At 40.4% G+C, this 16458-nt stretch overlaps 2 protein-coding genes across 2 annotated transcripts; both read right to left on the reverse strand.

Moving 5' to 3' along the window:
* Window positions 1-13948: 13948 nt before the first annotated feature.
* On the reverse strand, window positions 13949-14341 carry LOC138892234 (uncharacterized mitochondrial protein AtMg00860-like). The gene has a single exon (XM_070175939.1). It carries the CDS (start codon window positions 14339-14341, stop codon window positions 13949-13951), a length of 393 nt encoding a protein of 130 aa, XP_070032040.1.
* A 1005-nt stretch (window positions 14342-15346) lies between these two features.
* On the reverse strand, window positions 15347-15832 carry LOC138892235 (uncharacterized). The gene has a single exon (XM_070175940.1). The coding sequence runs from the start codon at window positions 15830-15832 to the stop codon at window positions 15347-15349; it is 486 nt and encodes a 161-aa protein (XP_070032041.1).
* Window positions 15833-16458: the final 626 nt, after the last annotated feature.

Below are 16458 nucleotides of genomic sequence, written 5' to 3' on the forward strand. Positions count from 1 at the left end.
ATATAGGCTAATAGATCTAGGACTCAGCTTTCCTTTCTTCCTAAATCTCATGACTCCCTTCATGAGAAACACTTTTAAGAACATATTGTTGCCTTCTTTAAACTCTATATGCCTATGTTTCTTGTCCGTATAAAACTTTTGTTGACTCTAAGCTATTTCTCACTTTCTCCAAAGCATCTAGGACCAGCTCTAGCCCGATCAAGGGTGTCTCTATTAGTTCAAATCTCCCTATTGGAGATCTACAACCATGCCTGTATAATGCTTCATAAGGATCCATAGCAATACTCGCCTAATAGCTGTTATTATATGAAAACTCTATTAAGGGCAAGTGTTCATCCCAACTTCCACCAAAGTCAATTATACAAGCCTGTAACATATCTTCAAGGGTCTGATTAGTCCTCTATGCTTGTAATGACCCTGTCGATCGTTTTGTGTATTTGAACTTTGTTCCTCTATTTGATACTCCCCGCATGTGTATTTTTTGTTGTGTGACTTGTAGGAGGTGGTTGGTTTGATTTTGGGGAGGTTTTGGATCGAATTGGAACACTTAGTTCTAAGGTTGAAATATTAAGTTGTGAGAGTTGACTGGAGTTTGGATTTTATGTGAACGAGCCCGAAATGGTATTTGGATGATTCTGATTGGTTCGTATGTTAATTTTGGACATAGGCGTATGTCTAGATTTGGATTTGGAGGTTCCTAGGTTGATTTGGTTCTATTTGATGAAAGTTGGAAATTTGAAGGTATGGAAGGTTTACATGTTTGACTAGGAGTTGACTTTGTTGATATCGGGTTTGTATTATTGTTACGTGAGTTGGAATATGTTTGTTATATTATTTGGGATTTGTGCACAAAATTTGAGGTCATCCCGAGTTTGTTAGATGTGTTTCGACATGAGTTTTAGAAGTTGATTAGTTCCTTAGGCTTGAATCGAGGTGCGATTCATGGTTTTGATATTATTTTGTGTGATTTGAGGCCTCGAGGAGGTCCGTATTGTGTTTTAGGATTAGTTGGTGTGTTTGGACGGGGTCTTGAGGGGCGCAAGTTTTCAGATGAGTTTAGGATCATTTCCATGTTGTTGAGCACATCTGTTTTGGTATTATTGCACCTACGAGGTTTTTGCCACAGGTGCAAGCCTGTAGAAGCAGACATCGATGCGCAAATACGAAGTTGTGTTGGTTGAGGCAGAGTCCGTAGATGTGGAGATGTGAGTTTAGATGCGCTTACACAGAAGTGAAGTTCCGTCTACAGAAGCGGATGCACAGAAGCGACGGGAGGTCCGTAGAAGCGAATAGTCGAGAGTTAAGTGGTTCCCGCATTTGCGATGGTTTTTCTGCAGATCCAGTACCGCAGAAGCAGGATTTTGGTCTACAAATGCGAAGACTACTGGGCTGAATACATATTTCGAGTGTTTGGTTAGTTTTCATTATTTTGAGTTTTGGAGCTCGGGTAGAGGTATTTTTGGAGGGTTTTTCACTACAAATTAAAGGGTAAGTAATCTTTACTTGATTTTAATGTTAGATCTTGTTTCCCCCATCGATTATTACACCCAGACTATGTGATTTAAGGAAGAAACTTGGGGGGTTTTACAATGGCTTTTGAAGAGTAAAAATTGGTGATTTAGGGGGTCGATTTGAGGTCGAATTTGGATGAAACACATATATTTGGACTCGTATTGGAATGGTGGTTTGCTTGAGGTAAGTATGTTACCTTAACTTGGTTGAGGCACTAGTTGCCTGAGTTATTAGTGTTGGCACGCGTTATGGGTGGCGCACATGCGAGGGGTTGAGACTATGTGCGTGTACCGGGGTATTATCCATGCTCGGGGTAGTATTTAGGCTATGATATGCTTTGAATTTATTGCTAAGCTTCATGATATTATGTTTCTTATGTCTGTACCCCTTTGTGAGCCTATTGAATCATGTTAGTGGTTATTTGTTGGTTAATCTCCTATTCAGACATGTTATTTGCTATTCTTTGTGGCGTAATTGTCTAATTTGAGCTATGGTAGTACATTTTGCACATGCCTACATCTTAGCATGTCACTTATATCAGTCCATGATTATGTAATTTGATATCCATTGTTCATGAACATGTAATCTTGTATATATGCTTTCTGTGTGATATGGACTGGGATGATAGCACGTGAGTTGTCCGTGCAGGTTAGATATAATAGCACGTGACTTGTCTGTGCGGTTGATATATTTGGCACATGAGTTGTCTGTGCAGTGTGTGGATAAGGATACATCCCCCTAGGGTCACCCTCTCATGTTTCTCTCTTGATGGTGTACATGCGGTATGAGGAAAAAAATTGATCAGTGTTTGGTTATTGAATTTCTTCTCTACTTGCAATTTTCCTTGGATGTATACATATTTTATTCGCATATCTTCTCTATATGCTGTTTGGTTAGATTAGTGAGAAAACGGTACATATGTCATAACCCAACCTCGAGAGGTGTGGATGGCACATGATGCTCGAAGGGTAGTTCGAACCAACATCAATACTTAGGTCCTTCAACATAAAACTTGGGCCAACAAGGCCATCCAATTCATCGTAAAATAGAAATATTCTCACCGGACAGATGGAAGAAACGTTAGTATCGAAGATATATATATATATATATATATATATATATATATATATATATATATATATATATATATATATATATATATATGACTGATGCCAACTATATTGTAACAACATGTATATACACACTGAACTCTAGTCTGCAAGACTCTAAGGGTGTCATGATACATAACTTGGTTGGGACAGGGGCCCACCATACCCAAAATGACAGAGATATGTACTCTAGTACCTATCGACTTCTTTCCAGCTACTCCAGAGAAGTGGAGTGCGAGAACCAACAGCTAAAATGGGCACCCTACTGAGGAGGTACGTCACCCGGTCTATCTGTACCTGTGGGGGTGAACTTAGCGCCCAGAAGGAAGAGCGTCAGTACGAGAGATGTACTGAATATGTAAGGCTCATAATGTATATAACCAAAGACATAACACCAAGATATGAATATAAAATTCCAACTTGATTACCGAAGGCAAGCCACTGAGGGCGTACACAAGAGTATTCATGTTTTGTAAAAATCAAGCCACTCATTGGGGTCATGCATTAAATATAATATAGTATTATTCAGCCACTCTTTGGGGCATATCATATCATATCACATTCGTCCTCAGGAGGTCTTGGCTGTATCTAATCTCAACAGAACTCGGATGTACCTGGCCTCCAGAGGTCTCACTCCATACCCGGCCTCAGGGGGGCTCAGCTGTACCCGGTCTCAACAAAACTCGGCTATACCCAGCCTCAGAGGGACTCGACTGTACTCGGTCTCAACAAAACTCGGCTATACCCTTCCTCAAGAGGATTCAGTCGTACCCGACCTTAGGAGGTCTCAACTACACCCGGCCTCAATAGGTCTCGGCGTAGTCGGCTTCAAGACTCATAGAGGACTCGGTCATACCCGGCCACACAAGGGCTCGGAAATATCTCATTCATATCATGCCTCATCATATCCAACTAATTAGTGGTTTCACAATAGGTACCGCACCCGGCCGACTATAGGGCGACTCGGTAAAGTAAAATAGATACATATATAAATAAGTGCAATGCAAGATCAACTTCAAGAAAAATTAATATTAGACTAAGAATGAATTACGTTTCACAATCCTCAAGATATCATCCGGGAACACCTCAGACTGGAAAGAAAATGTCACCAGCAAAGAAAGTACAAGGACATGAATAACACTATCAAGAAGGGCATGGAACAATTCAGTCTTACAACATAAGGATCATTCAGAAAGAAACGCTTACATCAAGTCATGCCAAGAAGGAAGCTACCTTACATACCTCGTTGAAGAACTAACTACGGTTTCCTAAATTCCTACGCTTCTATGGTGATTATCTCTACCTACAAGGAGTTTCCAAAATCCGCATAACAAGAAGACAAATGATACAGTGACGATCACAAAAATCTTTATGTTGAATCCTACTAGATTCGCCTTCAATTTGGTCTTGAATCATTTGAGAGTTCTTAAAAGGAGTTTGGTAGCGTTTTGGGAATGTTTAAAGCTGGTAAGAATGCATGGAATGAAAGAGAGAAAAGTTGCACTGCTTTTTTATATCAGGTCCTAGAAATTCTGCCGCCCCAAGTGCTAAACAGGTCGCCCCGCAGCAGCCACTACGTCCGGTGGCACAGCTGGCACAAATGTGATGGAGCACAATCATAACATTGTTCTCATAACGTGCCGCTAGCCGATTGGCTGCGCTGTAAGCCAAACTTATTTATCTTCAACTTCAAGTGTGGGGGAAACTGTGGGGTGTAACATCATCCCCCCTTCGGAACATTCGTCCTCGAATGTTGAATTACAGTCAGTCTTTTAGAATTCTTCAATCCACCTTCGTGGTATCTTGAGTTGTGCCTACTATAGTAATTTTAACATTATCTCCTGCAGTATGGAACAAATAAGGTTATCTCTCTGCCTCCCATGTCATTTCTTCTACATTGTTATTTCTTTAAAGTACTTTAACTGAAGCTATCTCTTTGGTTCGAAACTTACGAATTTGACGATCTAGGATAGATAATGGAATTTCCTCATAAGACATGTTTTTTGTGATTTGGACATCTTTAATGGGGGTAATGCGGGAAGAGTCACCCAAACAATTGCGAAGCATGGACACTTGGAACACCGGATGCACTGATCCCAATTCCGGGGGCAACTCAAGATTATAAGCTACTTGGCCAATCCTTTAGATGATCTGATATGGTGCGATATACCGGGGGCAAAGCTTGCCTTTATTGCCAAACCCCATTATGCCTTTCATAGGCGATACCTTTAGAAATGCCCAGTCTCCTACAATGAACTCTAAGTCTCGACGCTGGTTATCCGAGTAGGATTTTTGTCTGCTCTGAGAGGCTAATAATCAATCTTGAATTACTTTCACCTTCTCTGCAGCCTGTTGCACAAAATCAGGACCCAATAATTTTGTCTCGCCAACCTATAGGAGATCTTCACTTCCGTCCGTATAGGGCCTCATACGGTGCCATCCGGATGCTAGCATAATAGATGTTATTGTACGCAAACTCAATCAGCCGTAGATGATCTTCCCAACTTCCTTTGAAGTCTAATACATATGCTCATAACATGTCCTTGAGCGTCTGAATAGTGTGTTCAGTCTGACCATCGGTCCATGGTTGAAAGGATATGTTAACAATGATCCTTGTACCTAATCCTGTTTGAAAAGATCTCCAGAAGTTAGTTGTAAATTGAGAACCTCTATCCGCTATAATAGAAATCAAAACTCTATGAAGTCGAACTATTTCCAATATATATAACTTAGCATAATCCTAAGACGATAAGGTAGTCTTGACAAGTAGGAAATGAGCTGACTCGGTGAGCCGATCTACAATAATCCATATGGAATCAAACTTCCGGAGAGAACGTGGTAATCCAGTAACAAAATCTATATTGATTATTTTGCATTTCTAGGTCGGGATTTCCATATTATGAAGTAATCCTCCTGGCTTTTGGTGTTCAACCTTAACCAGTTGATAATTTGGGCACTAAGCCATGTATATAGCGACGTCCACCAATATAGCTGTCGGGGGTCATGATACATCTTAGTGGTCCCTGGATGAATAGAGTACCAAGATTGGTGAATCTCTGCCAGGATCTGTCCTCGAAGTCCCTTGACATCGGACACACATAACCGCCCCTTATAGTTAAGGACTCCATCCTTGGATAGCTTGAACAATTGCTTTTTCCTGAAGGGGATACTTTCCCTTATTTTCATCAAAGTTGGATCGTCAAATTGTCATGCCTTTACTTCTGCCACTAACGAGGAGTCGGTAGCATTCGGAACTACGGCTACTCCGTCGCCGGTATCAAGTAATGGTACACTTAAACTGGCCAATCGATGCAAATCTTTCATCATCTCTAATTTATGATTTTCTACATTCCTTAGACTGCCCACTGGTTTTTGATTTAACGCATCAGTCACAACATTTGCCTTACCGGGATGGTATAGGATATCAACATCATAGTCTTTCAACAATTCAAGCTACCTCTGCTACCTCAGATTTAATTCAATCTGCCTAAATACATATTGTAAGCTCTTATGATCTACAAATACATCAATGTGAACTCCATACAAATAGTGATGCCATATTTTTAAAGCAAATATAACTACGGCTAACTCAAGGTCATGAGTCGGGTAATTATTGCTCAGGTTTCCTTAGTTTTCTTAAGGATTAGGTAACAACTATTCTGTTCTGCATCAGGACACTACCCAACCCTACTCTAGAAGCGTCACAGTATACAACATATCCCTCTGATCCTTCGGGTAAAGCTAAAACTGGGTGCTAAGTTTAGTCTATTCTTTAACTCTTAGAAACTCCTTTCGCATTTATCCATCCACTAGAATTTAGCCGCCTTATGCATCAACTTCATTAATTGAACGTCAATAGAAGAGAAATTCTTTTCAAATCTTCAATAGTAACCAGCTAAACCCAAGAAACTACGCACCTCTATAGGAGTGGTGGGCCTTGGCCAATTCTTAACTGCTTTGATCTTCTGATTATCGAGTTTAGTGCCTTCATCCGATACTATATGACCAAGCAAAGCCACTGAGTTCAACCAAAACTTGCATTTGGAAAACTTAGCGTAAGACTTATGCTCCCAAAGCATCTAGTACCGTTTGCAAATGATCTGCGTGCTCAACGTCGAATCGTGAATACACCAAAATGTCATCTATAAACACGATCATAAATATATCCAAAATGGCTTGAACACCCGATTCATCAGGTCCCTAAAAGCCGCAGGTGCATTGGTTAGGCCAAAAGACATAAAAAGGAACTCGTAATGGCCATATTCGGTTCGAAAGTTTGTCTTTGGAATATCTTCCTCCTTGACTCTTAGCTAATGGTACCCAGATCTGAGATCGATTTTTGAAAATACTTGGCGCCTTGTAATTGATCAAACATATCATTGATTCTTGGAAGCTGATAGTTATTCCTAATAGTTACTTTGTTCAGCTAGCGGTAAGCAGTACACATTCTCAATGAACCGTCTTTCTTACGAACAAATAACATCGGAGCACCCCACGGGGAAGTGCTAGGTCGGATGAAGCCCTTATCTAGAAGAATTTTCAATTGAGCTTTCAATTCCTTCAACTCGACAAGATCCATTCTTTACGGAGGAATAGATATCAGTTGCATGTCGGGAAGTATGTCGATAGCGAACTCGATTTCCCTCTCGAGGGGGATACCCGATAGCTCATCAGGAAATACTTTGGGGAATTAATTAACAACCTAACCGTCTGAAGAACTGAAGGCTTTATCTCTACGTCCTGCACTCACACTAAATGATATATACATCCTTTCGACATCATTTTTCGAGCCTTAATATAATAAATAAATATCCCTTTAGGTGCTGCGACATCACCCTTCCATTCAATAATGGGCTCTCCTGGGAAGTTAAAACGGACGATTTTCTTCCAGCAACCCACAGTAGCATAACATGAAGCTAGCCAATCCATTCCCATAATAATATCAAATTCTACCATTTGCTAACTCATTCAAGTCAGCTAAGGTATTGCGATCATAAATCATCACATCGAAACCTCGATATACCCGCCTAATTATCACAGAATCACCTACGGGCATAGACTCTTCAAATGGCTGACGTAGCAATTAAGATTCTTTACCACATTTACCAGCAACAAATAGGGTAATATATTACAAGGTAGAACCTAGGTATACTAAAGCATACACAATAGTGGAGAATATGGATAGTATACCTGTAATCATATCCGATGATGACTCTAGGTCCTATCGACCTGACAATGTATAGATGTGATTCTGTTGTCCACTTGAGTTAGACGTTCCATCTCTACCTCTATCTTTTCCAATCGATGGTTGCATGCCTTGCTCATGATGGTGTACTGATGAAGAAGAAGCTGCTACTGATCCTGTCAATGGCATCATAATGTTCTCACTTTTCACCAGGCAGAAGCGCATAATGTGGCCAGGCTACCCACACGAATAACATATGTCCGAACCTTAGCAACATTGCCCAAAATGGGTCCTACTACATCGGCCACAATACAACATCAGGGGTCTTATCTTACTAGAACCTTCACTAGACCTAAACCCACCCGGAGACTCTCCCGTATCATCGGTGCGCTAGACTTTTTTATGCTAGTCCTGATCATGCTCTTGAGCGGCTCACTGCTGCCTTTTTCGATCCTCCAAATTTTGTGCATAGGCTTGAATACGAGCAATATCCATATTTCAGAGAAGCAGTGGTACATTCATTAATCAAATGTGGTCCCAAACCAGCCACAAATCGATGTACTCTATCAGCCATCACAGCCACCACCGAAAGGGCATACTTAGCCAAGGAGTTAAGCTACATACTATACTCCCGAACACTCATATTACCTTTCCCCAATCATAAAAATCTATCTTGCTTGGCTCAACGGAGCTCAATAGGAACATACTGTTGCAAAAATGCCTCATAAAACTCCTTCCATCCTGTTGATGGGGCAAGAGGTCCCCTAGACTGTTCCTAAGTCTCATACCAAGTCATAGCAATATCCCGCAATCTATAAGAAACAAGCTCTACAGAATTAGAATCAGTGGCATGCATAACTCGTAAAGTCTGTTGCATCTAATCTAAAAAGTTTTGAGGATCTTCATTTGGATATGTTCCTGTAAAACCGAAGGGTCTAGATTGATAAAGTCCCAAACTCTCATTCTAACCACTCTCTTAGAGGTGCCAAGAGCCTGACGATGGGCCTATGAGGCTACTAATCGAGTTAAAACTGAACATCACTTCTCATTTTTAAATCCTGACCAGAAGCTATCGGAGGAGGAATCGAGTGTACATTAGTTTCTCTATGCCATTTCGGGGGTAGTGGTGATGTTCCCGAAATATGAGTATCAGCCTCATCATGAGGTTCACATTGATCTATATGGGCAGGTGGCACCTAACTAGTACCTTCCCTTGCTCCTTCATCTATTCTCTGAACAGCTACATGTCGTCTCGTAGTAGGCATCGCTATGGACATAAACAAGAGTATGATTATAAGTGAACACTTATGATTCAGCTCTATCGCATGATCTAGATCATAAAGAAAGGTGTCTATCCTAAATATCATGTAGCCTCCTGTTTATAAGTATGGTGCACGACATATGCATAAACAAGACTCTACTAGATACAGCTTGCAAACTCTCTAGGACAAACCTGCTCTGATACCAAGTTTGTCACACCCCAACCTCGGGAGGTGTGGCTAGCACACGATGCCCGAAGGACTGTGCCAACCAACATCAATACTTAGGTCTTTCAACATGAAACTTTGGCCAACAAGGCCTTCAAATTCATCGTAAAATTGAAATATTTGCAAGGGACATATGGAAGAAACCTTAGAGAGAGAGAGAGAGAGAGAGAGTGTGTGTGTGTGTGTGTATATATATATACACACACACACACCAACTACATTGTAACAACGTGTGTATAGACACTGAACTGTAGTCTGCAAGCCTCTAACGGTGTCATGATACATAACTTGGTTGGGACACGGTTCATCCACTCCCAATCCGCACTCAACAATGAGTGGAAGAGATCGTTGGAAGAATAGTATTCAATTATGAGTCAGGGTCGATTTCCTCAGGGATCTAAATGTGGGTGTTAGGGTGTACACTTGATGAGTATAGAAGAAATAGCTTAAATACGCTTCCAAACAAGAGGGTTTTGCAAATTACTTCTTTAAACTATACTAACAATGATTAACTAGAGAAATGAAACTAGAGATTGATTAATTATTTTTGGGTGTTTTCAAATAGGTAAAAGGCCTAGGGATGTAACCTTCTCCGAGGTGTTAGCCAAATGGGTTAATTACGTTAACACTTGTTTAATGATCGGGGTGTATTATAGCTCTCAACTCTAAGTTACCCACTCAATACTTCTCGGTCATAGAGTGATTTTGCCTAATTTGGCTTTCTCAAGCTCAAATGGGTATCAAGCCAAATAGTTGATATGATCTCAAGTCGAGTTTTTTCCTATCTCTAGTTCAATCCATTTAATTAGGCTAGTCAAAACCTTAACTAGCTCAATTTTTTGTTATCCATATTTTTCTAGACTAAGTACCTCTTTCTCAAGTAATGACCAAGTCAAAAAGGCATGAATCAATGTTTGCAACCATTGATTCTAAAATTAAAGTATGAACAAGGTTAAATAACAAACACTGAATCATAAACAAGTATTAGATTAATTACCGATAAGGTTTACACATTAGTGTTGGGTCACAATCCTAGAAAATATCTAGCTACTCATAGTAGAAATGGAAGAAAATAAAGAAGTAACACTAATTAAAGCCATAATAAAAAATTAAAATGATAAACTAATGTGTTTTTAACCAAAATTGATCACAAATTACCAAAAGTGGTAAACTACAACGACTACAGCTCAAAAAACACCAAACGTATCCTAAAAAAAGGATTCTCGTCTATTTATAATGGCCCAAAATTCGCTGACAAAAATGCCCTCCGGGAGGTTCTGCGGCCACACAATTCCATATGCGGTCCGCACTTTGCTCGAGTCTGTAGGTTGAGGGATTCTGCAATCGTACAATTTGAACTGTGGCAGCACTTCAGCTTCTGTTGTCGCACAATTTTATGTGCGGTCCGCACTTCTGGCAAGGCTTCACTTTTGGTCATTTTGCACACACTATGGTCTTTTTGAATTCTTGTCAGTGCGACCATGTTTTGCGGTCGTGCAAATTGTGTGCGGTCTGTGCTTTTCTTCAATCAACTTCTGAGCTTCAACACCAGATCTGCGGCCGCATAAAAAATTCCTTGGTCTGTGCTTTCTTCTGTGGGCCACACTTTTGGCCTACTGCGCTCCTTCTTGCGTTATGAGCCGGAACACTCCTTTTTGAGTTAGATTTCTTCACTAGAGTCCAATTCTCCAATATTCCGTTAATTTACACACTTTCATTAGTTTTGGGAACAAGAATCAACATTTTCTGACTAAAACTAAAGCAAGAAGGTACTAATAAGTGGTTAAAATCCACACTTATTAACTCCCCCAAACTTAAGTCTTTACTTGTTCTCAGGCAAATAGATTAGTTCCCACCTCCTCAGAGTGAAAGGTCATTTCAGAGAGTCAATGGTAAGCCATTCATACTCAATTGGTCCAACAATTACCCACACTGCTCATGCATTATCAACAAGGTGACAAATCACATATTATGCACATATAGTTCTAATGTGAAATTTGAACTTCAAGAATTGAATTCTATCATTTGGATCACAGTGGACTCCAAACTCTTCCTCCTCTACCTTCCATTTGCCAAGCTCACTTCAAAAGTTAGCACTCAATGTTTAGATCAATGAAAGGCTCACTCTTCTCTCACGAAATAATGTCACAAGTACAACTTCAAGTACCATAGGCTTGACCCTAATTTAGATCACCACTAATGTAAGCTCACTCGGTTCAAAATCAAGTAGGACTTCTTTCGAGTTGTAATGAAGGCTTTTGGATTAGGGTAAGATACCATATGGGTAAGTGGTTACACCTCTCCTTAAGCACTCCGCATTTTCATTTCTTGGCTCACATTTACCAACTCTCAGAGGCATTCTCTTTTTATTGGGGGTTAGAGAGACTTGACATCACTCTTTCTTGTTCATTTCATTCTTTTTCTCCCTTGATACTCATGCTGGGATAATTACCTCTTTTTTATTCCATCAACCCTTCCTTTTATTCTCTTCCTTGCATTTTCTTTTTGTTATTTTTCTTTTTCTTGCCTTCCCTTTTCATAGAGATCATTTCTTTTCTCTTTTTGGTGCCTTGATACCTCTTTCAAATTTCTAAACTCTCCCCCCAAACTTATGCCTTAAGACACTTATTTCACAAGAGTGTTAAGGAAGGTCCGGGTGCCAAGAGAGGATCACGACAAAATGGGTAAAGGCCTATAGCAGGGTTATTAAATGAGAAAGGCTAAAGGTTCAAAGGGGGTTGACTAGGGATAACAACATTGGTTGGAAATGTAAAGCTCAAACGGACCAAGGAAAGCCTACAATCATTTCCCAACCAAGCAAACTTATGATTTCTCCTTGAAGCACATTCCGGGCAAGTTCTAGACCATTCGCATGGGTACTTGGACTAGCAATGAAAGATCACCTCACCTCTCACGCAACTAGACCGTAAAGGATAGAGTCGAGAGCCTATAACAACCACAATCAAGTTAAAGATCACTATGGTCCAATAAACTACTCAATGATTACCCAAGTCAACTCAAGAGTCTCAAAGTCACTAACTAGAGCTATTTTCTTTCAAAAACCTTATTTCAAACTATAGGCACGTAGTTAAGTGTGTTGGTACCAAATGAAGTATAAATAACTCTTTTGCGAGAATGACTTGATTAGTCCTTTTATTAATTACTATTACTATTATTATTACCTAAAAACAAAAATGGACTCATTCCCTTAAGAAGATTATCACGCTATCCATCCTCGGGAAGAGTCACCCGGTTCACACAAAACTACCTTTGGAAAGAATCGTGGCATTAAAAAAACCAAAGGCTTATTATATATACTACTACAAAAAACATAAAAATAAGCCACTAACATAAAAAGAAGCTACTAACAAAACAAAAACCAAAGTGAAAAATTAAAGAAGCTAATGAGAGAAATAACTAATTAAAGATAGATAAACTAAAAATAAGAAAAGAAATAGAATCATGCAATTATTGCAGTCCGAATGTATCCAAATGTGTCAATCAAATAAACTCCACCCCCTCGACTCCCCCGAATAAAAGTAAGCATTGTCTCCAATGTTAAACAAAATAAGAGTGAAAAGAGAGAGGGCGAAGAAAACTTCCTAAGCATACTTGGACATCTTAGTGTCCCCAACATCATCATCTCTCGTTGGGTCAGCCAATGGTATATCATCATCATCATATATGGGAATGGCAGGAGTAGCAAACATTGCACACACTGCTTCAGCAGTGTCAGCAGCAAGGCATGACTTATCATACTGGCCAACTGGTGCAGATGGTGCAACTGGATCTGGGGCAGACTGGTCTGGGTCAAGTAACATGTCAAATGGCAAATCCCCAGCTGTCGCAAGTCAAGTCACCTCCTCCCTAAGCTTATCAACTCATCTCTTGCTGGCCTGTGACTTCCTGATAATTTTGGGCTGGCTAAGGAGCAAGGTACCTCTACCTCGACCCCTAGAAGAGTCACCTCTGCCTTTTGTAGTTTCGCCGTGGCCGCACGATCAAACCATTGTTTGTATCAAAGCAAAGAGGATTATTAGTTGCAAGTCATCATTTAACATAGTCAACACTTATGTAGGGAAAGGAGAACATTGTGGACACAGTGAGGTTACTACATAAATAACATGCTGTAGGAATTGGGAACTGTTGTCTGCTCATTTTTTATGTGTAGCCGCAGAAAGGCAGTGCGAACCACACAATTGCAAGTGCGGCCGCACTCTTGACAAGAAACTATAGAGGCTAAGAAGCCTCTTCTCTGAAGACAGCGCGGAGGCATTTCTGCCAAGTCCGCGAACCATGGCACCTCTTTCATTGAAATTTCCAAAAGTTGCTCATCGGGAAATGAGTCATTGATTTCAAGGCCATCATGCGGCCTCCCCTCCTCCTCCAAACGAGACAAGTGGTCCGCCACTTGGTTTTCACTACCTTTCCTATCTTGGATATCAATATCAAATTCTTGCAACAAGAGTACCCATCTCATCAACCGGGCTTTGGAATCCTTTTTGCTCATAATATAAGTAAGCGCCGCATGGTCTGTGTGGACAATAACTTTGGCACCCATCAAGTATGGATAAAACATCTAAATAGAAAACACAATAGCAAGGGGCTCTTTCTCCATAATAGTATAATTGACTTGGGCACTATTCATGGTCTTACTAGCATAGAAGACCGGATGGAAAATCTTGTTGATACATTGCCCCAACCGCTACGTCACTTGCATCACATATGAGTTCAAAAGGCAAACTCCAATTTGGAGCGGTAATGATAGGAGTAGTTTTCAACTTGAGCTTCAATAGTTCAAAAGCTCTCATGCAATCATCATTGAAATTGAACATGGAATCTTTCTCAAGGAGCTTGCACAATGGGTTCACTACTTTAGATAAATCTTTGATAAAATGCCTGTAAAAACCCGCGTGGCCTAGGAAACTCCACACACCCTTCACCGATGTTGGGGGTGGAATCTTAGAAATCACTTTAATCTTTGCCTTGTCAACTTCAATTTCATTCCTTGAGATTTTATGGCCAAGGACAATAACTTCCTCAACCATGAAATGTCATTTCTCCCAATTGAGTACCAAGTTGGTTTCTTTACATCTAGCCAACACTTATTCCAAATTTGCAAGACAATCATCAAAAGGATCCCCAACCACTGAGAAGTCATCCATAAAACTTCAAGGTATTCCTCCACCATTAATGTGAAAATAGCTATCATACACCGTTGAAAAGTCGCTGGTGCATTGCACAAATCAAATGGCATCCTCTTGAAAGCAAAAGTACCATAGGGACACGTAAATGTTGTTTTCTCTTGATCTTCTAAAGCAATGAGAATTTGGTTGTAGCCCGAGTACCCATCAAGAAAGCAATAGAAAGCACGACTGGCCAATCTATCGAGCATTTGATCTAAGTAAAAAAGTGGAAAGTGATCCTTCCTTGTAACTTTGTTGAGCTTGTGATAGTCCATACAAACCCTCTAACCAGTCACCGTTCTTGTAGGAATCAATTCATTCATATCATTGGTAACCACCGTCATGCCCCCCTTTTTTGGGACATATTGAACCTGAGAGATCCCTGAACTATCGGATATGGGGTAGACAACCCCGGCATCCAAACACTTGATAATCTCCTTCTTGACGACTTATTGCATAGCCTCATTAAGTCTCCTTGATGTTCAATGGACGGTTTAGTACCATCCTCAAAGTAGAACAAGGGCCAAGAAATTCATACCGAAGGTGTGGAGGCAATGGCTTCAGCTCCAAAGTAGGTGGCTCTTCAATAGAAGGCTTTGTAGGAAGAGTCTTCCTATTTTCAAGTTCCAAAAATAATTTTCGAGGCGCATAGTTGTACGACCCCATTCCTTGCAAAATATTCATGCATTCCATGAAACCAACCATCTCGTCATCATCAAAATTGAGCAAAACAGCCTCTAACATATCACCAACATTGATAGTAGCACTTGTATCATCAACAATAACATAGGTCACTAAGTTCACAAAAGAAATCACCGCATTGCTATTTGGTGGCCGCATGGACTTACACACATGGAATACCACTTTTTAATCACCAACCCGGAAAGTGAGTTCTCCGGCTTCTACATCACAAAGAGCGTTACCCATAGCAAGGAAAGGTCTCCCAAGAATGATCGGAACTTCATAATCAACTTCACAATCTAGAATAACAAAGTCCACCGAAAGAAAGAATTTATCAACCTGGACCAAAACATCTTCAATCGCACCCAACGGCCTCTTCATGGTACGATCGGCCATTTGCAATATCATAGAAGTGGGTATCGGTTGCCCAATCCCCAAAGCCATGAAAACCGAAAAGGGCATCAAATTTATACTTTCCCTAAGATCACAAAGAGCCTTAGCAAACTCAGCACTTCCAATTGTACAAGGAATCGTGAAAGCACCGAGATCCTCCAACTTAGGATCCATTGAATGAACAATTTCACTCACTTGATGAGTGACTTTGATAGTCTTAAAATTCATCAACCGCTTCTTTGTTACAAGATCTTTCATAAACTTTGCGTAGCCGGGCATTTGTTCCAAAGCTTCTACCAATGGCACATTGATTGAAAGAATCTTCATCATTTGAATGAACTTCTTGAATTGATTCTCACCATTTTGCTTGGAAAGTATTTGAGGGTATGGAGGTGGAGGCTTAGGAAATGGTGCCTTTGCCTTTTGCATTACCGGTTCCGGTATGTCAATGATGTGTTCCCTAAACGGGTTCACCTCCTCTTGAGTCTCTTCCACACTATCATCAATATCAATCCGCACTTACTCATTTATTTGAACAACATTATTTGGGATCTCTTCTTATTGCATCACTTGGTCATCATCAACAAGTCACCTTTCACTTCAGGTGGGTGCATTCCCGCCTCTTCCACTTCTTATGATAACTGCCTTAGCATGCCCCGTATTCTTACCACCCTTTGGGTTCACCACCATGTCACTTGGTAGTGCACCCTTAGGATGAGAATTTAGAGCTTGAGAGATTTTCCCCATTTGAACTTCAAGATTTCGGATTGATGTGTTGTGTGAGGCAAGTCGGGCATCCGAATCGACATTCTTTTCCATAATTTGCTTGAACATGTTCTCAATACGTCCCATCTTATTATTTGAAGAACTTGATCCATGGGAAGGATAAGGAGGTGGGTTTCTCG

The sequence above is a fragment of the Nicotiana tomentosiformis genome, chromosome 5, assembly GCF_000390325.3.
Source record: "Nicotiana tomentosiformis chromosome 5, ASM39032v3, whole genome shotgun sequence".
Lineage (NCBI taxonomy): Eukaryota > Viridiplantae > Streptophyta > Magnoliopsida > Solanales > Solanaceae > Nicotiana > Nicotiana tomentosiformis.

Coding starts and splice junctions, on each gene's coding strand:
- LOC138892234 (XM_070175939.1), bottom strand. CDS start 14,341: ATGGTTGAGGAAGTTATTGTCCTTGGCCATAAAATCTCAAGGAATGAA.
- LOC138892235 (XM_070175940.1), bottom strand. CDS start 15,832: ATGCCCGGCTACGCAAAGTTTATGAAAGATCTTGTAACAAAGAAGCGG.